This window comes from Hemicordylus capensis, chromosome 2 (assembly GCF_027244095.1).
Source record: "Hemicordylus capensis ecotype Gifberg chromosome 2, rHemCap1.1.pri, whole genome shotgun sequence".
Taxonomy (NCBI): domain Eukaryota; kingdom Metazoa; phylum Chordata; class Lepidosauria; order Squamata; family Cordylidae; genus Hemicordylus; species Hemicordylus capensis.
In genome coordinates this window covers 252,527,569-252,553,042 of record NC_069658.1, presented here as the reverse complement: position 1 = coordinate 252,553,042, position 25,474 = coordinate 252,527,569, and the positions used below count along the sequence as shown (strand labels likewise).

The 25,474-nt window shown below is 45.1% G+C and overlaps 1 protein-coding gene across 2 annotated transcripts in view; it reads left to right on the top strand.

The window, feature by feature from the left end:
* Positions 1-9,657: 9,657 nt before the first annotated feature.
* Positions 9,658-25,474, top strand: part of LOC128346047 (E3 ubiquitin-protein ligase TRIM7-like) — a 45,245-nt gene continuing 29,428 nt past the window's right edge. For both annotated transcript variants that reach the window (XM_053298913.1, XM_053298912.1), the window contains exons 1-4: positions 9,658-10,179; positions 16,960-17,055; positions 17,773-18,003; positions 24,065-24,087. In XM_053298913.1, coding sequence (XP_053154888.1) covers positions 9,742-10,179; positions 16,960-17,055; positions 17,773-18,003; positions 24,065-24,087 — 788 coding nt within the window. In that variant the 5' untranslated portion in view covers positions 9,658-9,741. The remainder of the gene's footprint in view (positions 10,180-16,959; positions 17,056-17,772; positions 18,004-24,064; positions 24,088-25,474) is intronic.

Sequence of the window (25,474 nt, the reverse complement as noted above, 5' to 3'; positions counted from 1 at the left end):
CCCCAAACAGCTGTCAAACTCCCCTTCATTGTGTTTTGGAAAACACTGAATTACTGGCATGGCTACCCAAAACATAGCACTTAGCAATAGCAATAACATTTATATACTGCTCTATAGCCGGAGCTCTCTAAGCGGTTTACAATGATTTAGCATATTGCCCCCAACATTCTGGGTACTCATTTTACCGACCTCGGAAGGATGGAAGGCTGAGTCAACCTTGAGCCCCTGGTCAGGATCGAACTTGTAACCTTCTGGTTACAGGGCGGCAGTTTTTACCACTGCACCACCAGGGGCTCACAGAGATACTGCGGTGCGTAACAGAAGCCCCGGGTTTCCCCCCACAAAGCCTCTGAAACTAGAGGATTTTTTTTACACCTAACATACTTCGGGCTTAGCCAGAATTGGCAACCTCCATTTGGGGAAAAACAAAGTCTTGTCTGTTCTGGTCCCTGATAGCCCGCAAGGTCTTCGGGGTAAATCCAGCTAATTTGGAGACTGGCACACTCCATTCCAGAGGAGATTTGAAATAAAAGTCTTGTGTGTAAAGCCTCATGGTTAACTTTTCTTTTTCCTGATTAACTCCGGGCCACCATACAAAGCTGTTTGCGAAGGCTTTCATTTTTACTACTCCAAGATGTCCTATGTGGAGCTTTTCCAGTGCTTTATTTTATTTTATTTTTTATTTGGTTTCTATATTGCCCTTCCAAAAATGGCTCAGGGCAGTTTACACAGAGAAATAATAAATCAATAAGATGGCTCCCTGTCCCCAAAGGGCTCACAACCTAAAAAGAAACATAAGATAGACACCAGCAACAGTCACTGGAGGTACTGTGCTGGGAGTGGATAGGGCCAGTTACTCACTCCCTGCTAAATAAAGAGAATCACCACGTTAAAAGGTGCCTCTTTGCCCAGTTAGCAAGTTAATAACTTGCTTCTTCGATATGTCTTTGTGCCTTACATGAATGTACTTTGCACCACTACAGGGACCATATCGGACATTTCCAACATTGTCTCAAGTTTGAGGTTTTGGGTATATGGCCAGTAAAGTCACTTCTAAGAAGTGCAATGAGGTGCAGGCCAAACTTCCATCCACAGCCAGCCACACAAGTTGCCTCCTTCATCTTGGCAAAGCCCACATCGTCGAAACCTGCATGCATTGCCTCAACTTCACCAAGCAGACATGCAAAAACAGGGTCTACAGGTTATGTTTGTGGCTGTGGGAACAGGCCCTCTGCTTGTTTCAGATGGTGTCCATCCCCTCAGGTGCAGCATATTGTTCTGGAGCATTTGGGTAATCCTTGCTCCACCACAGTGCGTTTGCCCACAGTGTCGACCGTGCCCCACCCATAGCCATGATGGCTTCAAATGCTCCGACCTGTACTTCCACTCTCGAGCCCAGGGCTCCTTTGACCCCCTTCATGGGGGCCTGACTTGGTACTTCCTCGGTTGCTGAGTTGAAGCGTAAACTCTTGAAAGACACTCCAGTCCCAGTGCATGCTGCTATAACCCTAAAGAAAAAGAAAAATAAGAGGCCAAACATAAGAACAGCCCTGATGGATCAAGCCCAAGGCCCATCCATTCCAGCATCCCATTTCACACATTGGCCCACCAGGTGCCTCTGAGAAGCCCACAGGCATCTTTCACAAGAGCCTGGCAAGAATTACTATAGGAACAGAAAAAAAGAGGTTAGATAAATGGCCATCTAGAAATGCCCCTCTTGTCTCTTCCCAAGTATCCTGACCTCCCCAAGTTCACCGGCTGCAGGGGGGAAATCAGGCAGAGAAGGCACAAATGCACTTTGGTTAGACAAGCCTTTCCTTCAAGTAGCTACAGGGGTCTAGCAGTGTTGGGTTCAATGAGGGGAAAGTTACTTGTCTGTGGTGCTGCCTATCCCCAAAACGTGCCTCTTGCCTGGGAACAAAAGGAGAAGGAAGCTGTGGCTTGCTATGCCTATGTGGGTTAAGGCGTGTCAGCATTGGCCATGACCCCAAGAGTCAAAACTGCACAAAAAGGCTGTTCTCGCGTGCAGCCGAACTAGGCTAGAGCAGGTCACTAAGCTCCCTGGCTGTAGCCTCTTACATAGAGAGTAGGCTTCAAACTGAGGCAACAAGGCTCAACATGAACATTGCACATCCCACCAGGTGTGATTCACCTCAGCCCTAGCTGGTTCTTCCCACAGAGAAACGAAAATGGAAAGCCACCAAACCAAGGCCTGGCAAAAATTAACAATACACACACACTCAATGGCGTATTGGGGGGAAACGGCGCCCAGGGCAAGCTCTGGCCCTGAAATGGCGCCCCCCCCGCCCCTGGCCCCCACATACCTGTGAGGGCACGGCGGCGCCCCCCAGGCGGCAGATCGCCGGCGGTGGCGGTGATTCGGCGGTGGCAGGCAGCGGCGGGTCGCCCGCCGAGTGTGGCGGGCGTGCGGCGGCAGTGGCTGGCAGCGATGGGCTGTAGCGCGGCAGCCGATAGCCCGTCGAGGAGTGCAGGCAGAGCGACGCCGAGCCTACCTTCTGGCCTGGCGTCACTTCCCAACTGCGCTACAGCCCATCGCCGCAAGCCACCAGCCACTGCCGCACTTGGCGGGCCGCGGGCGATCCAGGGGGGGCGGGGGGGAAGCCACTTTTTGGCGCCCCCCCACATGACCCGCCGGGGTGGCACCCAGGGCACGTGCCCTGCCTGCCCCCCTATCGTTACGCCCCTGCACACACTCACCGGGACTTCCCCCTTAAAGGGATACCAGCCCCCCAAAATCCACCCACTCCTATTTGCTTGAAGAAGAATTGTGTTGTTGTTGTTTTAAAGAAAAGTTTGTTATTTCCTCAGGTCTGCTTCTCCTCTTGCCAGAGTAAGCTTAAAACTTCCTTAGCAGTAAAACAGAGTAAACCCTTTTACCACACCTTGGCTAAAATTTAGTAATCTGTGAGGGAGCCTAATCCACTCCTTAACTGGCCATTATTAATAGAGATATTGCAGCATGCAAGATATCCTAAGAACACTGACTGAAATGACAGTTTTACCAATTTAATACCAGTTTTTTGTTTTGCTTTATTTGCATTAAACCAGATGCCTTACACTGTTTGTAAATATGTTTAGCTTGTCCAAAACATTTAAAAATTCTTCTTTTGGCAGTTTGGATTCTGTCAAAAGTTCAAAGATGTAATGGTGTGTCTTTAGTAAGTAAAGTAAAGTGTGCCATCGAGTCTGTGTCGACTCCTGGCACCCACAGAGCCCTGTGGTTGTCTTTGGTAGAATACAGGAGGGGCTTACCATTACCTCCTCCCACACAGTGTGAGATGATGCCTTTCAGCATCTTCCTATATCGCTGCTGCCCGATATGGTAGCTGTGGGGATTTGAACCAGCAACCTTCTGCTTGTTAGTCAAGCATTTCCCCACGGCGCCACTTAAGGTGACTCTGTGCCTTTAGTAGAACTGTAAAATTCTACTAGATATCATGGGCGCACCTAGGTAATTTTGGAGCCTGGACCTGAAGGGCTTCGGAGCGTTTCCCCCCCCCCTTGAGGGCTACGGAGGGGGTCGGGGGCAAGTAAAATATTTAATTTTAAACTTTTTTTAAAGCGCATCTGTGCAGAGGTGATGGGGGCTGCCAGCAGGTGTGCAGGCACTCGGGAGAGGGAGGCAACAAGAGCTCCGCCTCCGAGCCTGCAGAGCTGTTCATGAGCAGAGAGGCCCCAAATGGGCCAAAAATGGCCCGCTCTGTCATTTGAGAGGAAGGCAGGCTCAGAGACGGAGCTCTTGCCACCGCCTCCAAGCCTGCCTGCCAGCCTCCCAGATGACAGAGTGGGCTGCTTTTGGCCCATTTTGCCACTCTGTGCACGCGTATGCGCTTTACAACTGTACTGCTTCTCACTGGACCTTGGGAGGTGCTCCATGCCACAATGGGCAATAGCAGTGGCAGAGGTCTGTGGCCAGTGGGAAAGCTGTCTGCACATGTGTGGACACCAACTGAATCCTGGGGTTGGGGCAGTTGGCAGGGAATGCTGGCTTGCCAGGGCCAGGGGAAAGGCATATGCCAGAGGGCGGGAGGCGGTCTGCACCACAGTGGGCAGAAGCAGTGGCAGTGGGCAGTGAGAAAGCTGGTCACTTCCTTGACAACATTGTGCACTGCAAGAGAGCCATACTGGTTGTGGGCAATGCTGTGGGCATTCTGCCTCTTAAAACCCAACTTTGAGGATCAATTGTGAAATAACCATCAATTTGGTCCAGAGTGATATACAAAAGGCAATTTTCTGGCATGCAGTCTAAAGGCTGAAATGATGCAAATGGACTACAAAATCATTTAAATACCACTTCCTCAGTCCAAAAAAATAGGGATGTGCAAACCGGTTCAATGTCGAACCGGTTCAACATCGAACCAGTTCAGTTCGACAGTTCAGGGTTGAACCAAACTACCCCCAGTTCGGTTCGACCCCAGAATGACCTTACCCCTGGCCGTTCAGGGGAAGTTGCAATCTTTTTTTAAAAAAATTCACGTGGGGATGTGTGTCTACGGAGGTCCCTGTCGACCTCCGTTATGCAGTAAATAGCCCTGTTCAGGCACTCTTTGGCCTTCCCAGGCCTTCCCTCTGTCATGGTGCTGTTGAATGTTTTGAATCTATATAAGCTAGCCACTGCTTAGCCTCGGCACACAGTGCATGCCAGACTTTGACCTGTACTGTGCCTTCATAATTCATGAATAAAAAGCTGTTCTTTGAGCACACACCCTCGTTGTATTTGACTCAATTCTGTCAGGCAGTGAGTCCAATTGCTGGAAGCTTGCCTAATCCTCCTTGGTCCAGTAAGATGCCCTATTCTCTGTCAAATCTGATGGAAGGATTGAGTCAAATACAACGAGGGGTGTGTGTGCTAAAAAAAAAAAAAAAGCTTTTTTATTCATGATCATGAAGGCACAGTACAGACATATAAAAAGTCTGACAAGTATTCCACCCTGAGGGTACGCAGTGGCTAGCTTATATAGATTTTAAAAAGCAAGAACATCAGTAAATCCTACAATACACGTCCTTGTGAATAAACAGATGTTTTCATGAAGTGCCAACTAGCCTTGGACATGAGCTACTGTTTGGCCTATCCGCCCTCCCTTCTCCTTATCAGTCTTCTGATCAGAGGCGTATCTAGGGAAAATAGCGCCTAGGGCAAGCACTGAAATTGCGCCCCCTGTCCAAACATCTGACATTCATCTTTCAGATAACTTTACCATAATATCAGCTCAAAAATACAAGTTAAGCTCATTAATCTTTTAATATTTCAAAAACTATTTAGCAGTGGACAAAGCCAGACCAAAAAATGCTGGAAAACTACAAATTTCAGTATGCTGGGGCTCATGAAATACCCAAATACTATATGGAGGTGTACTTGGAAAACTAAACAGAAGTGCCTGTCTAATTCTTTACTATGCATTGTAGCATCACTATTACATAAGTTTTAAAAATAAATGGAGAATTTGACTTTCCCCAAATACTAGGGCCTTGCAGAGGCCATTTGAGCATTCGTGGTGGCCATTTTGTTTTCGGTGGCCATTAAAAAAAAATTCATTTTAAAAAATGGCACCCCCCTTCAAATGGTGCCCGGGCCATGTGCCCTGCCTGCCCTACCCTGCTTCTGATCCCAGTTATGTTTCTTTCTCTGTTGAGTGGAGAATTTGTCTCAAGACCTTGGCTACATACAGTATCTTTTGTCAGGCTCTGGTATTTGCTACCTCTTGGCCGAGAAGCCTCATATCCTTGACTCGAACAATTCATTCTGGCCCACTGGCCTTACATTTTGTTTAGAAGCCTGAACCAATCTTTTATACACTTATTTGTAGGCCTGGATTAAACATTTCGTTATCAACACTACCCATGCATGTGCACAGACACACACACACAGACACAGACACAGACACACACACAAAGCATTTCCCTGGCCAGAAATGCTTATATAACACATAACAAACACACACCCCTCAGCTTGAAACTGAGACAAATCCTCCAATCAGGAGCCAGCAGCATGCCAGTGGGTCAGGGAGGCAGGAGGAGGAAAGCAAAGAGTGATCTGTTGCCCATCCAGTGGGCTTCCCTTTCTCAGGGGCCCATGGACTTTGTCCCCACTTTGTTCAATTATAGCTATGCACTGCAATGTCATACACTAACAACAAAAGATAAAAGCCACCTGTTCAAACACAGGAAATAATAAAACAACAAAAGCTACACTGAAATAACTATAAGAACACCAATAAAAGTTGAAAGGCAACGATGGAAAAGGTAAAATAGATCATCCATTAAAACAGGGCTGCTCAACTTCGGCCCTCCTGCAGATATTGACTTACACCTCCCATAATCCCTGGCTATGGGCCACTGTGGCTGGGGATTATGGGAACTGTAGTTCAAAAACAACTGGAGGGCCAAAGCTGAGCAGGCCTGCATTAAAAGCTTGTAAAATGCTGCTGGTATGTCAGAAACAGTCCAGAGAAATCTGCAGTGGCAGACGGGATCCCAACCTCTGTATGCCTCTTTTATAGGGGTGTGTATGAACTGTTAGGAACATAGGGAGCTGCCATATACTGAGTCAGACCATAGGTCCATCTAGCTCAGTATTGTCTACCCAGACTGGCAGCAGCTTCTCCAAGATTGCAGGCAAGAATCGCTCTCAGCCATCTTGTCCTATTTAAAAAATAAATAAATCTTGTCCTATCTTGGAGATGCCAAGGAGGGAACTTAGAAGCTCTATTCCCTAAGGGGAATATCTTACAGTGCTCAGACATCAATTCTCCCATTCATAAGCAACCAGGGCGGACCCTGCTTAGCTAAGGGACAAGCCATGCTTGCTACCACAAGACCAGCACTGTTGGATGCCGAGCAACTGTTGGATGCCAAAAACTGGTTCGGCACTGGCAGCCAAACCGGACTGGTTCGGCAGGGATTGTGAACTGAACTGGGGGCCGTTCAGTCCGTGATTGAACCGAACCAAGCCTGGTTCGGCATCGAAGGGCATCAGCGAAGGGGAGGGCCAGCGGCAAAAAAAGTAATTGAAGATGCTTATTGGCTTGGCGTGGCTGCTAGTGCCGCTGCTCGCCACCCCCAGCGCAGCCTAAGCGTATGGTGATCCCTCTTTAAGCCAGCTGCCTGTGTGGTGGTGGCTTGGTTCCAGCCTCCACACATGCGGAGGGATCGCCGTGTGCTTGGGCTGCACCAGGGTGGTGGTGTGCGCCGATGCCAGCAGCCATGCTGGGCCAGTTAGCACCTTAAACTACTTGTCTTGCTGCCCCGCCCCAGCCACCCTTCATTGGCGTCCCCCACCTGATTCCCCTTTACAAATGATATTGTTTTGATTGTTTTAATGTTGTTTTTAGAATATTGTTTCGAAATTTAAAATTGTTGTGTTTTACATTTCTTGTTCTGTTTTTGTTTTTAACTAATGTTTTACTTTTGTTTTCATCTTGTAAACCGCCCAGAGACGTAAGTTTTGGGCGGTATAGAAATATGTTAAATTAAATTAATTAATTAAAGTATTCTCACCTGGTCCCCCTTTACAAGTATTGCCGCTCAAAATGCCAAACAGGTTCGGTCAAATGGACCGGACTGGTCGGTTTGTCCAACCGAACTAGTTTGGTGGCATGTGGTTCAGTTCGGATTTGATCCAATTTCAAACAAAACACCCCTACTCCTTTACAAGTAATCCCATCTTAACTGGTCAATGGTAGCAGGGCAACTCTCTCAGTTGTGAGATGTACTCCGTCACTGCCCTCTCCCACCTTCCCAGTCTGGAAATGGGCTTCCTCCAGTCACTCCTATGATAACCCAAGGGACAGCACAGCTGCTGAGTTCTCCTTCCCCATCCCAAGGTAACTGCCCCCTCATGGAGGAAGGTAGCCACCTGCTGCCCCCCCCCCCCATATCTGGCACCATCCCTGATGCTGATAACCACGTGTTAAGAATTAGACTCACCTTGACTCATGCCTGGGCCCACCACCATGAGCTGAACATAATCTGCAGTTTTGACACTTGGGGTCATCATGACCAGCGCTGACATACCTTAACTAACATACCATGCCACAGCTTCCTTCTTTTTTTGTTTCCCAGGCTGGAGACATCTTTTGGGGATAGACAACACCAGAAGGGGGCATAACTTAGCTAACATACCATGAGCCAGGAGGCAAGCATCCTTCACAGACAAGTAACTTGCCCCTCACTTAACCCCCACACTGCTGGACCCATGTGGCTCCTTGAAGGAAAGGCACTTTCACATGCTTATCTAACCCAAGTGCATTTGGTGCCTTTGGTGCCTCTCTGTTAATTGTTTTTTCCTGCCAGTGCAATTGGGGAGGTCAGGTTACTTGGGAAGAGACAATAGGGGGGCATTTCTAGATGGCCATTTAGGAACATAGGAAGGTGCCATATAATGAGTCAGACCATTGGTCCATCTAGCTCAGTATTGTCTACCCATTGGCAGTGGCTTCTCCAAGGTTGCGGGCAGAGTCTCTCTTAGCCCTATCTTGGAGAAGCCAGGGAGGGAACTTGGAACCTTCTGCTCTTCCCAGAGCGGCTCCATCCCCTAAGGGGAATATCTTATAGTGCTCACACATCATGTCTCCCATTCATATGCAACCAAGGCAGACCCTGCTTAGCTAAGGAGACAAGCCCCTTTTTCCTATAGTACTTCTTGCCAGACTCTTGTGCAGGTGATGTGACTGGGCTTCTGAATAATAAACTGAAGGAAGAAGCCTAAAAGCGGTCCATTCTTTAGGCTGAGACTAAGAGTAGACAGTTGCCACTGAAGAAGACTTGATAGTACATAGGAAGCTGCCATATACTGAGTCAGACCATAGGTCCATCTAGCTCAGTATTGTCTACCCAGACTGGCAGCAGCTTCTCCAAGATTGCAGGCAAGAATCGCTCTCAGCCATCTTGTCCTATTTAAAAAATAAATAAATCTTGTCCTATCTTGGAGATGCCAGGGAGGGAACTTGGAACCTCAGATGCTCTTCCCAGAGCGGCTCCATCCCCTAAGAGATATAGTTGAAACACATCTGGCTACAACATACGAGTAATCGGATGCTAGCCAAATTATGAACTGATGTTTCATCTTTCAATTAAAGCATAATACTGGGAACATTCATCTATACACTCCCATTTCATTGGTGATTTTGAAATGAACTATTGGACTTTCCAATTTAACACACACACACACACACACACACACACACACACGAAATTTGACATCCACAAAGCACCAAATTGAATCAGGGACCCTTCTGAATACTGAGTTTACACCCAAATTGAATCAGCTGTGCTTCACACCGCCCTATTACTTACATCCAGATATATAATAAAATGTTTCCATAAATAAGGTACTAATTATGCCCATTCTTAAAATCTCTCTCTCTCTCTCTAACTCTCTCTAACAAGGGGCTCTTCCACTTCATTTCACTTTTCCACATGTTGCTGATGTCACGTCAACAGACCTTGTGTTTCTTCCAGGCAGAAAGGGAACTGGAGGCTACATAGCAAACCACCCATCCAGCTCCTGTTTGTCGGTGCATCCTCCACCCCGCAGTCCAACCCGGTGACTGGACTCGTCACTAACAAAGCATTTTTCAAAAGCTGGCTTGGATCAGGAATGGATTTCTTACAAACACCATCAGGAAGGGTGGAACACCGATTCGCTGATTGACTGTAATCGGAGGAAAGGGAACTCACGCTGTTGCTCTCCTTTTAGTGTGAACTAGGCAGGCCAGCACCATGGCTGCTGCTGGAGTTGCCGTCAAAGATCTCTGTGAGGAAGCTACTTGCTCCATCTGCCTGGACTTTTTCAAGGACCCGGTGACCATCACGGAGTGTGGGCACAGTTTCTGCCAAGCCTGCCTGGCCCAGTGCTGGGGGAAGTCAGACACGGAAACGTGCTGCCCTCAGTGCAGAGAAACCATCCGGGAAAGAAACTCCAGGCCAAACTGGCAGCTGGCAAATATTGTAGAAATAGCCAAGAAACTTCAGGAGAGTTCAGTTCTTCAGGAGGCAAGGGGGGCAGAAGGGAAGGGGAGAGTCTGTGCGAAGCACCAGGAGCCCCTGAAGCTCTTCTGCAAAGACCATGAAACTCTCATCTGCTTGGTGTGTGATCGATCCAAGGAGCACGAAGATCACCAGGCGATTCCTCTGGAGGAGGCTTCCCAAGAGTACACGGTAGGAAATGGCTGCACCTATAAGTTCTTCTTGTTGCATTTTTCTTAAATTCATGGCTACAAATGAGATTCGGGGCCAAAGTACACAAGCACACAGAATATTATTTATTTAACATTCCGCTCTGCCTTTTTGGTTAAATATGGCTACAGAGAAGGAGAACAGCCTTCTTGCAACTCTGGCTGGTGCCCTTTCCTTGCCTTCCTGCTACTGCACCAGTCAGATTCCAGCCTGAGGTAGAGGACATAATTTTTGCAGGATATTAATGCTGCCCCAACAAGAAGCTCAGGAGTGCTGATTGGTATTTATTGGGGTCTAGATTCACAGTCCCCTCTTTTGATAAATAAATTCAATCTTGACTCCCAGGGCTGTCCCTAGCGGGGTGTGGGGCTGGGGGGTAAACCCAAATGAAGAAAATAATCCATCTGTTTCTGACACAATATTTTTTATCCTACATTTCTATCCCACTGTTCCTCCAAGGAACCCACAGCAGTGTACATGGCTATGTATGTTTATCTTCATAGCCACCCTGCGAGGTAGGTTAGGCTGAGAGATACATGACTGGCCCAGAGTCACCCAGTAAGTTTCATGACTGAATGGGGATTTGATCTCGGGTCTCCCCGGTCACTATAGAGTGTTCCCTCTAATTTTTTTAATATATGAATAAATAAATTTATAGTTTATTTTTTAAATCAATGAGTGGAATGAGTTTTGTTCTGGGTGGCAGTATCAAGGCAGTGTGCACACATGTGCATTGTTATGTGCCAGTTTGTTTGTTTGTTTGTTTGTTATTTACTTGCTTACTTAATATTCCGTTCTTCATCCAAAGATCCCAGAGCAGTATACATAGTTAGGTTTCTCCTCACAACAACCCTGTGACGTAGGTTAGACTGAGAGAGAATTGACTGGCCCAGAGTCACCCAACAAGTATCATGGCTGAATGGGGATTTGAACTCAAGTCTCCCTGGTCCTAGTCCAGCAATTTAACCGTGTGCACATGCGCATGTGCACACACACACACACACACTCCATAAACATGGGTGGAAAGAAGTGTTTTACAGTTCTATTCTATTTATAACATTGGATTTTTACTTTATTACACTTCACATTTAAGTATAATAAAAAACAAGGCAAAATCTAAAACAAGGCAGAAGCAAAGCTGAAAGATTTAAATCTAAAAAGGAGCATATACATTGCAAAGAATGGTTTCTTTGTGGAAAGGGGTTCGATTCCTACTTGGAGCTTATTTAGTGAGACACACAACTTTACAGCATTATTACATTTGTAGGATAGGTTGTGCTCCCAGTCAGTATTTACTTCATCAAAATAAGTAAATACTTATAGGAAATTATTAAATATGGGAAATTATATTTAATATTTTGATTACTTATTTTGATGAAGTAAATACTGTTCCCCCCCCCCAAGCCGGAAGGACGGCACTGCCATTTTCTTCCCTCCCACCCATGGCTATCTGGTAGCTCTCTGAACTCTCACAAGAGCTGCCACGCATGGGATTAGCCACGGGTATGTCTTAGATAGATAGATAGATAATGCAACAGATTATATCCACAAGCACCCAAGGTGTCCCAAGGTAATGTGAGGTGAGGTGTGTGAGGTGAGACGCCAAAGGCTGCCTTGCCCCACACTCCCAGCTCCCTTTCAAAATGGAGCGTTGCAAGCTTCGGAAGAGGTGCAGGGTTGGGGAAGAGGGCAGATTGCCAGTGGCCTCCTCTTTTCTCCTTGTGCTTTTCTTGAAAAGTTTGCAAGGAATGTGAGGAGAGGCACTCATTACAAAGTATGCAAAAGTCAGATCATTCTCAAGGAGTTGCTCAGGGGGCAGTGGCAGGGGTCATCTTGCTATCCTGCTGTCACCCTAATAATCTAATAAAGATTAGGGGACACCCAGGAGTGTGTCAGGACAGTCTCCTATAAACACAGGGCCAGCATGCTCTTGGCACACCCAAAACATTTTTTTCATGTGCCAGGCAGCGTTCATCTGAACTGGCCCACTAGGATTAATTGCCTGGGGTGAAAGTAGTAAAAAACTATACCAGAAAAAAAAGCAATTTGGCTTAAAAGATCATTAAAGGTAAAGCGTGCCATAGAGTCGGTGTTGACTCCTGACGACCACAGAGCCCTGTGGTTGTCTACTTCAGAAGGGGTTTACCATTGCCTCCTCCCGCACAGTATAAGATGATGCCTTTCAGCACCTTCCTATATCGCTGCTGCCCGATATTGGAGTTTCCCATAGTCTGGGAAACATACCAGTGGGGATTTGAACCGGCAACCTCTGGCTTGCTAGTCAAGTCATTTCCCTGCTGAGCCATTAGGTGGCTTGAAAAGTTCATTAGGGGAAGTTATTTAACAAGCAATAGCCACTGCCATTTATTGCTCTGCAAATAATTTTAAATAAAGGAAATAAGATTTATTTTATCTTAGGCGACCGACTCACCTTCCCTCATGAAAGAGCTGCCCCTGCAAGCACCTCCCTCCGCCCCCGCTGCAACACTGACAAAACTTACTGGCAAAACAGAGGAGAGATGGGTTTTTACCAAAATTAAACCCACCAGTATTCTTCCTGATATATCATATCCCTCTTCAGACATTAAAACAAGTGGGGGACATTGTACATGAGTACAGTGGCCCACGGCCCTGCCTCAGTACTGACATAGTCAGAATCACCGTCCACCCTCTAGCCATGCTTACAGGGGTTTTCTGTAGAGGCAAGTGCTATAACCATGGACAGATTCTTTCTGTGTTTGAAAGGCCTCAGCATTCTGCTCACACTCGGAATTTCTCCATAGTTCAGCATTAATATCTGCAGGCAAATGCTGGACAGTGGGTGGGTGGGGCTTCAGGCCATGCTCTAAGGGCATTATGCACATGAGTAGCATCCCCTCTTTTTTACATCTGCAGAGGGCTAATGTATTTCTGTGTTCAGGGGGGAAAGGCATGGGGAGAGCAGTTTGAAAATTGTAATTTGCAAGGCAGAACATGAAAGAGCAATGCAAATGGAGAGGGAGGGCTAATACACTTAGCACAGTGGCATTCTTACAGAGGCGCTCTTACGCCCGGACCTTGGGGCCCCAGCCCGTGGCCACCTGAGTCCGGGTGTAATGTTGAGCTGCGCCCTAAGTTATAGCAGAGAGTCCAACACACAAGAATCTGTATTTATGGAAGACAGTTTTGTTACTACGAAGGAGAGGTGAGGAAGACAACACAGGCCAGCCACATAAGGCCTCCAGAGATGCTAAAGCCTGCCTCTCCCCAAAGGCAAGCTCCTTAAGTATCTTTCATGATCTACAGGTGTGCTAGAAGAGCACACCTCCCAACAATTCCATTTAAAGTAAAACATACATCACATCTCCCTTCTCACAAAAATAAAATAAAACAAAAATACAATTAAAATCATGAATACAAATGTATACACATTAAAAGAAAGACACAAAAAATAAAACAATTATCCAGGTATATATCTTTCTGGCGAGAGGACACGCCTGCCATATGATGTTACGTACCTAGGACTCCTTTCCTCAGATTGAACAACTTGTGTCTCTTCTACTACATCATTTTTTGACTTGACCTCTTCCATACTCCCATTAGACATGTTTGACGACTGATCATGCTGTGTAACTATAGGCATGCTCTGTACAATATCCTCCCTCATATCATTTTCTTCTTCATTCCTCCTGCGATACCTTAACTTCCGCCTATTTCGCCAACAACTACGTCCCTCGGACGTCATCACCCGATATGTACGGGGTTGATCACCATTCTTTGTTACCACCGCAGGAAACCACCTTTCTTTGTTCTCTGCCCATACTTCATCTCCTTCTTGCAGGGGCTTAAGAGACTTTGCAGTCTGATAATAAAAGTATTTTTGCCTCTTCTGAACTCTCTGTAAACCTTCATAGATCCCAGAAGGTATCTTCGGGCATAATAAATCAGTAGTCACCGGGAGTTTACTTCTCAACATTCTACCCATCAGCATCTGGGCTGGTGAATACTCCATGCCCGTGACAGGTGTATTCCGATATTCTAGCAATGCCATTTATAGATCTACCTGGGCATCTTCTGCCTTTCTAATGAGTTGCTTTATAGAGCGAATTGCTCTCTCTGCCATCCCATTAGACTGGGGATATCCTGGACTACTGAAACACTGTTCAAAACCCCATTCCTGAGCAAATTGCCTAAACTCACTACCAGCAAATGGCATATTGTCACAAAATTCTCCTTGGAATCCCTGCTCAGTGTTATCACCCCTGCATTTTCCATTTGTTCTAGAGTCTCTTTTAACCTGTCTTGTATTACAAATGGTACCTTCCTACAGCCATGTATCACTGGGGGAATTGTTGTATCAACATGTATATGATAAGGACCTTCAAATTCACCAAGACCTTCAAAAACATCAGAATACAATGTAAACAATTGTTCACATGATACAAATTCAACTGATCTTATAACATCAACACGACAAACCAAATCCAGAGTCTCACAAGCCTCCCTACTTAGCAATGGAAGGGTTGATATATCAGTCACATAAAACAATAATTTCACTTCTCTCTTTCCCGTATACGCTGGAATAACAATAGTGCCCAGCGGCTTTATCTGTACTCCCCCATAGGCTACAAGAGTTGTTTCACTTTTTGGTTAATACCTTCTGACCTGGTAACTCATTAAATATTTTAAATGGCAACACATTTGCTTCAGCTCCTGTATCCAGCTTAAACTTTACTATAAGCCCTCTTAAATTCACATCTGCATACCATCCTGGGGCTCGACTATCATCAGATTCCATTATATTCTGAGACAACTCTCCTATAAATAGACTATGCAACTCTAAATTATACACTTGATGTTTTTGTTGTCCTCTATTATAACTCATTGACATTAAGACACACGTTAGCAAAATGGTTTTTCTTTCCACACTTGTAACAAGTCTTTCCAAAAGCTGGACACCTTTGAGGCTTATGAATTATGCCACACTGAGAGCATTCTTTATTCCTTGCACCATCATGTCTGTATCCAGAGGGTGACTTCTTATGTCCAAGTGTCTGAATGGGCTTTTCTTCATAATCCTTCTTTGCCATAGACATTTCATATAGTTGCTTGGAGCAGTCTGCCATGGTTTGCTGCTAGGTCGCCGTTACTTCAGCTACTTGGCATATTTGCACTGCTTTCTCAAGAGTCAGGTCCGGTTCTCTCAAAAGTCTCTCCTTTAACTTCTCTGTTGCAGTAAAAACAATCTTGTCTCTAATCAACTCCTTGCATACAGAGCCAAATTCACAACTGTTTGCCTTTAATTTCAATTCAGTCACAAATTGATCTATGGTATCTCCATGTTTCCAGGGATAGTTCCAAAATGAATAACGTTCAAATATAACATTCTTTCTGGGAGTACAATATATTCTAAACTGTTCCAGCACCTCCTCCACATCATCTGGATCACTGCCAGAAAAAACAAACATATTATAAATCAATACTGCTTCCTTTCCTACACAATTCAGGAGAATAGCTATCTTTCGCTCACTTGCTACGTTATCAAATCCAGCTGCCGTCAAATACCAATGGAAAGATTGATCCCATCGCTTCCAGTTCTCAGCCAAATTACCTTGCAGGACAAGTGGTCGCGGGGGTCAAAATAAATCCATTCTTCTGACACCATGTAATGTTGAGCTGCGCCCTAAGTTGTAGCAGAGAGTCCAACACACAAGAATCCGTATTTATGGAAGACAGTTTTATTACTACAAAGGAGAGGTGAGGAAGACAACACAGGCCAGCCACATAAGGCCTCCAGAGATGCTAAAGCCTGCCTCTCCCCAAAGGCAAGCTCCTTAAGTATCTTTCATGATCTACAGGTGTGCTAGAAGAGCACACCTCCCAACAATTCCATTTAAAGTAAAACATACATCACACTGGGGGTGGGGTGGGGTGGGGCTCCAAATGTCCTCGGGGGGGCCTCCTGCCGCCACCCCACGCCTGCCACTGCCCATACCTCCCACTGCCATGCCACTCCTTTCCATTTTTGCCACCATATGCGTGGCCGGGGTGGGTGGGGAGTGAGCCAAGCAGGTCTCGGCCTCCCCCGTGGCGGTGGCGGCGGTGGCGGCAGCGGCAGGTGCAGCAGTGGGTGGGCCCATCTGTCTGGGCCGTGAGTGCACCTGCGTAGTGGGAGTATGAGAGTCGCAAGCCCATGACGTCATGAGCTTGTGACTCTCATATTCCCATGCTCATATTCCCACGGCACAGGTGTGTGGGAGGTTCCCCTGGCATGGGGGGACCGGAGGCCTGCTCAGCTTACCCTCCCACCCCCCAGCTGTGCACATGGCAGTGGCAAAAATGGAAAGGAACTCCAAAATAAGCAAGAGCTGGTACCCTTACGAGGGCTGCTTCTCCATGCTGTCCACCATTTAGGCACCATGGCTGAAGCCTGCTTTGATGCTGTTCTAAGATATCTGCCACTCTGTTGTATTTGGCATTCCTATCAGGAAGACCATTGGAGCAGTATGCCTCCTAGCCATTTGAGCTCTAGGGAAGAGCCCCATGGCAGAAAATATGCAAACAGAAGAAAATATGCAAATATGACAAGTCTCCAAAAATAGTTAGCCAGATACACAGATACTGTACAGGGGGTAGTGAGAAGTATTCCTCCCCAGTTTCCAACTGGACCTAGTAATCTATTCAATCTACTGTATACTATAACAGGATAAAGAAAGCACTTTGGAGACCAACCAAAGGCCCTGGGATATAGATAGCAAACTTCTAACTTTCTCTTCTTTTCAGGAAAAGGTCCACCACTTCTTGGAGCTCTTGAAGAAGGAGAGAGAGAAAATCCTTTCACACAAGGCAGATACCACGAAAGAAAGCCAAGACCTCCTTGTAAGTGTCATTATTACATGGAAGTAAAGAAATATGATGGCATAGGACTAATATCTCAGAAAATTGAATATAAAATGCCACATGAGTGAAAAGCAGACAAATGAGGCACCCATATTATTCTATATTAGAGAGCACCTTCTTCTGCACGAACCCCAACAAAAGTTAAGGTCATTTGTGGAGGTCCGTCTTCAGTTACCACCAGCATGTCTAGTGGTGACTCAGAGGTGGGCCTTCTCTGTAGCAGCTCCGTAATTTGAATTCATTATTGGCTTTCAGGAGAGCCCTTAAAACCTATCTGTTTGGCCAGGGTTTTAAAACTGTTTTTAAACTGTAAAGGTTTGGCCTGGTTTTCTAGGGTTTTAAAAACTGTTGTAATAGTTTTAAGAATGGTTTTCTGTTGTTTTTACTGTTTTCGTTTTTAACAGTTAATTGATTTTAGTTTTATTTTAATGTAACCTGCCCTGAGCCATTTTGGAAGGGCGTTATAGAAATCAAGCAAACATAAACAAACAAACAAACAAATAAACAAATAAATAAATATTCCTCAGAAGGTCTGTACCTGGAATGACGATCTCTCACAGAAAATATCCTTGAAAGGCCATTCTAATGGTAGGCTCCTGTAAGTCTTCAGGAAGCTCTTTCCATGCTAACTTTTGATGTTGCCTACATTCCTGACATTGGTCTGCTTTTCTCTTCTTACTGTCTTACCTTTTGCAGAAGCAAATGGAAGCTGAGCGGCAAAAGACAGTGGCTGAATTTGGCAAACTACGCCAACTTTTGGAAGAACAAGAGAAATTTCTTCTGGCCCAGATGGAAGAGGTGGAGAAAGAGATTGGAAGGAAAAGGGCTGTGCATGCAGCCATACTCTCCAGGGAACTCTCCTCTCTTGAAAGTCTCATCCGGGAGATGGAGGAGAAGTGCCAGCAGCCAGTGACTGAACTTCTACAGGTAAAACCTATGCACACTCCAGAATGAGATAGTAAAATCTTGAGCTGGTAGAAGAGCGGAATGTACCACTGGAGAGTAAAGGTGCATACATTTAAAATGCTCCTCCAATGAAAAATCTTTATGGGTAGATAGCGACTAGCACATCAGAGAAGCAGTGATGTGAAAGGGCTATGCCACCAGCTCCTGCTTGTGGGCTTCCCAGAAGCAGTTCTCGTTGGCCATTGTGGGAAGCAGGATGCTGGACTAGATAAGCCTTGGGAATGATCCAAATGTGCGCAGCCCCTCCCAGCTTTTCTAATTTTTCACTTGTGATAACTTTTTTTTAACATAAAGTTACAGTGTCCATTAAAAACCTCAAAATCACTCCCTCAAAGTATGCCAGCCTTTAAAAAGATTCTTAAGATGCTCCTTTTCCACCAAGCTTTTAGTTACATTTTGAATTTGTTTTAAAATGTGAATTGTTCTAACTTTTGTGCTATATTTTATTGTGTAAACCACCTAGGAGAGCTTGTTTTGTGGTAGCAAGTATGACTTGTCCCCTCTGCTAAGCAAGTTCTTCCCTAGTTGCATATGACTGGGAGACCACATATGTGAGCACTGTAAGATATGGAGCCGCTCTGAGTAGAGCACTTGCATGCTTGCATGCAGTAGGTTCCAGGTACCTTCCCTGGCACCTCCAAGATAGGGCTGAGAGAGATTCCTGCCTGCAGCCTTGGAGAAGCCACTGCCAGTCTGTGTAGACAATACTGAGCTAGAAGGACCAATTGTCTCACTCAGTATATGGCAGCTTCCTAAGTTCCTAGAGATATGAATTTTGGTGCTACATGCATGTGTTGAATAAAATAAAACCACCTTGAAGAGGAAAAATCCCAAAATTCCACCTGTTTTATTAACTGCTGCTATCTGCTGCTCTTTAAAGTGATAGAAGTACCCTTCCAAGTAAAGCCCAGTAGCTTTATAATCAGCATGGACATCTGTTAGAGAGCCAGAGACCAGCTATAGCAGAATAGTAAAAGAAGTTTGTTTACAAGAGAAAAGTGCAGAAGTTTCAGGTACTTGTTGCATTCTTGTTTCCTTTATTTAAAATTATTTGCAGAGCAATAAATGGTAGTGGCTATTGCTTGTTAAATAACTTCCCCTATGAACTTTTCAAGCCACCTAATGGCTCAGCAGGGAAATGACTTGACTAGCAAGCCAGAGGTTGCCGGTTCAAATCCCCGCTGGTATGTTTCCCAGACTATGGGAAACACCTATATCGGGCAGCAGCGATATACAAAGGTGCTGAAAGGCATCATCTTATACTGTGCGGGAGGAGGCAATGGTAAACCCCTTCTGAAGTAGACAACCACAGGGCTCTGTGGTCGTCAGGAGTCGACACGGACTCTATGGCACGCTTTACCTTTAATGATCTTTTAAGCCAAATTGCATTTTTTTCTTCTATAGTTTTTCACTACGTTCACCCCAGGCAATTAATCCTAGTGGGCTGGTTTAGATGAACGCTGCCTGGCACATGCAAAAAATGTTTTGGGTGTGCCAAGAGCATGCTGGCCCTGTGTTTATAGGAGATTGTCCTGACACACTCCTGGGTGTCCCCTAATCATGTGAAGGGGGACTTTTGTCCAAATTGCCCCTCTACACATTCTCCAAATTCCTGTTTAAACAGGGTTTTGGAGTGCATGTATGCCGGTGATTCAGATTAATGCCCCACTTCATGCTAACTAAAGAATGCTCTGAGACCGCATCAGGACTGGCGTGCTCACACCACATCCATGGCCTTATCATGAATAGCCAGGCGGTGTTCATTTGAAACAGCCTATTGTAAGTAACTAACTGGTTGGCTTCTCAGAACTAGGTTGGTATCAGATCTTGGCCCAGCCTCCTCAGTCTGGATACACATAACTTTCACCACACATCCAGTGACACAGCTTAGGACTGGCACTACCTGAAAGTCCTTTCTCTCTGCCACAGCATGGTTATTTCGCTGCTTATTGCTGACAGGACTCTGGCACCCCTCTCTGGGCTCTGGCTGCTCTGTCCCTCTTTTCCTTCAGCTCTCTGCCTTCTTTGCAGTTTCAGCTCTAGACTGTTTTTGCCCCTGGGAGTTATTTGCACATGGCTTCATGCTTCAGGGTAAATGTTGAGCAAAGCCACTTGGAACTACACTCACGGCATTGAGGGAAGCAGCCCCTCCCCTCTGCTCTTGGGTTTTGTTTGGAAACAAGTTCACATGGCATGCCTCCGTGTTTTCCTTCTAGCCAATTGTGGTGGTGTCGGGGGAGGGGGGAGCTTTCGAATGAGCTACATCTGCATTTCTAAAGAGAGCATCCCTCTTACCATACTAATGATTCTACATCAGTGCCTCTCCCTATTTGCTTCGGCGTTTTCCGAAAAAGTAGCTTAAAACCAGCATTTTTAAAACCCAGAAATACATCGAGATAAGCTAGAATTCGCATCACAAAGCCTGTTTTGTGTATGGAGTGGGTCCAAGAATCTCGAAGGGACTTGGGGGTAAGTTTGGCTGGTGTGTGAATGCACACACTCTCTTCTGAAAGAGATTCGGGGTAGAAGCCTTGTGTGTAAAACCTCCTGCTAAACTCTTTTTCTTTCACATTGTTGCTGATTCTGACTGGAGACTCTGACCATGGCTGTAAGTAGCCCCTCTGGCCAGACTACCCTACCGATTTGCTTTGTTGATTTGCTTGGCCTCTTTTCTGTTCACCTAGAAATGGGGACTTCTGGTCCAGAAGAAACCTTACTGCCATATAATCTACTTCTGTACAATAATCTTGCATACACAAATTTAAATTTGCATACACAAAGAGGTCCACTTTCCTCCCCTCAGCTGACCGCTCAGCAGGAAGCAGATTACTTTATAATCAAGAAGCTGATGAACTATAAGTTGGAGTGGCCCTACCATGAGGCAGACACAGGGAGGGGCCCAAGAGCAGCAAGTGCCAGGCCCCCACCACCATGGGTACCAACCCACCGTCCACTGCCACCAATCTTCCTCATCCAGCTGTGATATGCTGTTCATTGATGGCAGCGGCAGCGGGGAACGGCGTATTACCCTTCGCCTCAGGCAGCAAAATGTCTTGGATTGCCCCTGCTAGCCATTAATCATTTCCCTGTGGCTTGCATTCACTTCAGCCACTCTCTGCCAATCTCAAGTTTGTTGGCCAGTTTTTGTCATCCTACATAAAACAGAAATATTAACAAAAACATTTTTATACACATAATCCATTATATGTCAACTATATGGGGGATTCTTCACAGGCGTGAACAGCTTTGGCTGATTCTCCAGCCACGTCATTCCTGGTGAAGGCAGATCTGGGCTCTCTCTCTCCCATGGCTGGATCAAATCCCAATTGGACTCTTACAATGTGCCCGATGCAAGAGTTCAGAAGCATCAGCTGGTGTAAAATGCTGCAGCCAGAACAGTGACTGGAGCATGGATTGTGGAGTGGATTACTCTAGTTTTGTTTGATCTTCATTGGCTCCCACTCTGTTTCCAAGCCAGAATTAAAAGTATTATCTTGAAAGTCCTTAATAGTTTGAGTCAAGGGTGCCCTTTGTTCAGTATACAACCCAGGAGTGTCTGTCTGTCTATCTATCTATCATATTTGTATACCACCCAAAATGCAAGTCTCTGGGTGGTTTACAACAATACAATAAAACCAATAAAAGGGTTAAAACATTACAATTTAAAATCTAAAACAAATTTAAAATCTAAAACATTAAAACCATTAAAAACCACCAAACGATTAAAACAGTATCTAATTAAAAGCCTAGGTAAACAAATCCCTGAGATGCAGGCAACCGCTTCCTCTACAGTGGGAAGAGGCACAGAGCCTCTGTCAGAGACCCTCCTTTATGCACGTCAACTGCTCATTCCTGTCTGCATTTCTTGGCTAATGACACTCACAAGGAGAAGTATCTGCTAAGGCTTCCCTGAGCAGGATGGCTTAAAGTACTGTTTGCTGGCACATGATGAAGCCAATGCCACCTATCCTCAACTGAAAATAAGGCGTTTGTTAAAAATAGCAGCTAACCAGGAGGCTAAGGCTTTCTTAGGGCATGCAGGATAGGAAACCTGGTGGGGAAGTACAAGGAATAGTCACAAGAGAAGGTTTAGCAGAATTCATTGCAGGATCAGATGGCAGTCGGGGTGCTGCATTGTCTCTTGGCTTCTCTGAAAAGTCTGTTTCTGAATTGCATGAACAGCTTAGGTCAGGGTATATAAGAGATCGCCTTCTTTGTTATGAACCCTGCCGCCTATTAAGATCATCTGAGGAGGTCCAGTTACGGTTGCCACCAGTTTGTCTGAGGGCAACTCGGGGCCAGGCCTTCTCTGTGGCTGCCCCAGGGCTTTGGAATGCACTCCCTGTCAAAATAAGAGCCTATCCATCTCTGATTGCTTTTAAAAAGACCCTCAAGACACACCTCTATTCCCAGACTTTTAATTAAAATTAATTTAATTTAATTTGTTTGTTTGTTTGTTTGTTTTTATTCTATTTTATACCGCCCTTCTGAAATGGCTCGGGGTGGTTTACAGTTAAAAACAGAAGCCATTAAAACCAATAACAATTAAAACAGAGATATAAATATTAACACCAATTAAAAAACATCTTAAAAAACAAACTCTCATAACAATTAAAACCCTGAAAACCAGGTTAGCATTAAAACAATTAAAACTAATTGAAAACCCTGAAAGGCCAGGCCAAACAGATGGGTTTTTAGGGCAATTTTGAATTGTTGAATTGTTCTTATCCTGTGAAATTATTTTAATGGTTTCACTGTGTGAATTGTGTTTTATTCTGTGAAAGTGTTTTGTTTGTTTTTTAATTTTTATATTGTAATTTGTATTATGTACACCACCTACCTAGTATATATTAGGCTATGTATATATTAGGTAGTGTGTGTGTATATATCTTGTGTTTCTTTTTAGAATGTGAGCCCTTTGGGGACAGGGAGCCATCTTATTTATTTATTATTTCTCTGTGTAAACTGCCCTGATCCATTTTTGGAAGGGCAGTATAGAAATTGAATTAATAATAATAATAATAATAAATAATACTACAAGCTACCTGTAGCCAAAAATTGGTGGGACCATAAAATTGAAAAAGTTGAAGAAAATGAAGATGTAAAAATATTATGGGACTTCCGACTACAAACAGACAAACATCTGCCACACAATACACCAGATATAACTGTAGTCGAGAAGAAAGAAAAACAAGTCAAAATAATCGACATAGCAATACCAGGGGATAGCAGAATAGAAGAAAAAGAAATAGAAAAAATCACCAAATACAAAGATCTACAAATTGAAATTGAAAGGCTATGGCAGAAAAAGACCAAAATAATCCCAGTAGTAATTGGTGCCCTAGGTGCAGTTCCAAAAGACCTTGAAGAGCACCTCAACACTGTAGGGGCCACAGAAATCACCATCAGCCAATTAAAAAAAGCAGCTTTACAGGGAACAGCCTATATTCTGCGACGATATGTATAACAACAGCAACAACATTGACAATAAAATTCTGGCATCCCAGGTCCTTGGGAAGGACTCGATGTCTGGATAAAACAAACCAGTCAATAACACCTGTCTGACTGTGTAAAATAAATAATAATAATAATAATAATAATAATAATAATAATGTGTGTTTGTGTGTACGTGCGTATATATGAAAATAAATAAATAAATAAATAAATAAATAAATAAATAAATAAATAAGAAAGAATAGGTCTATGTTCTGCTTTGCAGGGCTAGTGTGAACTGGGGCCATTTGGAAAGTGTTTCAATGGACATTTTTAAAGTGGGAGGGTTTTGATTTGATTGATGTAGCCAATATATCCACTACTTTGCCAGCCAACATCATCATCACAGGATAATTTTCTCTTCATTTTGAGGAGATGTACCCCCAGTCCTTGAATGGCATGTTAGGCAGACCACTTCCAGGTAGACACACTAGATGGCCAGTGTGCATCATTCCCAAGGACCTGACAGGGTTTTATATTCTGGCCTGTGGCAGATACTGAGTTCCCTTTTCTTTCTCTTTCCTTCTAGGATTGTGGAAGCATCTTGCAGAAGTAAGTGGTTTCCACATAATTTCCTTCATGATAGTGGGAATGCTCTACCTATTATATTTATTTTATTTATTTATTGTTAAATTTATATACCGCCTTTCATTAAAGCAATCCCAAGGTAGTTTACAGCAAAAAAAAATTTAAGATGGTAAAAAAGACACAATTAAAATATTAAGTGGGGGAAAAAATATTAAACAAATCTGATTAAAAAATTTAAAACAAAAAGCATAAAAGCAATAAAGATTATAAAGAGCAGCAGCAGAGAATCAAATAAATGCCTAGGCAAAAAGCCAAGATTTTACATTTTTTCTAAAAGCTGTGATGGAGACTGAGGAGCGTGCATGACAACCGAGCCTCCCTCATTGTTGGCACCTGGAGCAGAGCCCCCTCAGATGACCTCGTCAAGCGGGCAGCAACTCTTGGGAGCAGGCGGTCCCTCAGGTATCCCAGGCCCAAACCGTTTAGGGCTTTAAAGGTCAAAACCAGCACCTTGAATTGGACCCGGAAACAAACTGGTAGCCAGTGCAGCTCTTTCAAAATGGGTGTGATGTGCTCCCACCGGGCAGCTCCGGATAAAACCCTAGCTGCCGCATTTTGCACTAGCTGCAGTTTCTGGATGTTCTTAAAGGGCGCCCCACGTAGAGTGTGTTACAGTAATCCAGCCTTGACGTGACTAAGGCATGGGTAACTGTGGCCAGATCTGCCTTCTCAAGAAAGGGACACAGCTGGCGCACTAGCCGAAGCCGTGCAAAAGCACCCCTGGCCACCGCCTCCACCTGAGCTTCCAAAAGCAGAGCCGGGTCCAGTAATACCCCCAAGCTGCGTACTTGTTCCTTCAAGGGGAGTGCAACCCCATCCAGAACCGGTAAAATCTCCTTATCCTGATTGGCTCTCCTACTGACCAACGTTAGCTCCGTCTCGTCTGGATTCAATTTCAGTTTATTAGCCCACATCCAACCCATCACGGCCTCCAGCCCCCGATTCAGGACATCCACCACCTCCCTAGGATCAGGTGACAAGGAGAGATAGAGCTGGGTGTCATCCGCATATTGCTGACAACTCAGTACAAGTCCCCGGATGACCTCTCCCAGCGGTTTCATGTAGATGTTAAACAGCATGGGGATAAGACCGAACCCTGCGGGACCCCACAGGCCAATGGCCATGGAGCCGAGTAGTAGTCCCCCAGGACTACCTTCTGGACCCTCCCTCCAAGAAAGGACCGGAACCACTGCAACACAGTACCTCCGATTCCCATACTCGAGAGGCGGCCCAGAAGGATACCATGGTCGATGGTATCGAACGCCGCCGAGAGGTCCAGCAGAACCAACAGGGACGCACTCCCCCTGTCTAGTTCCCGGCATAGGTCATCCACTAGAGCGACCAAGGCAGT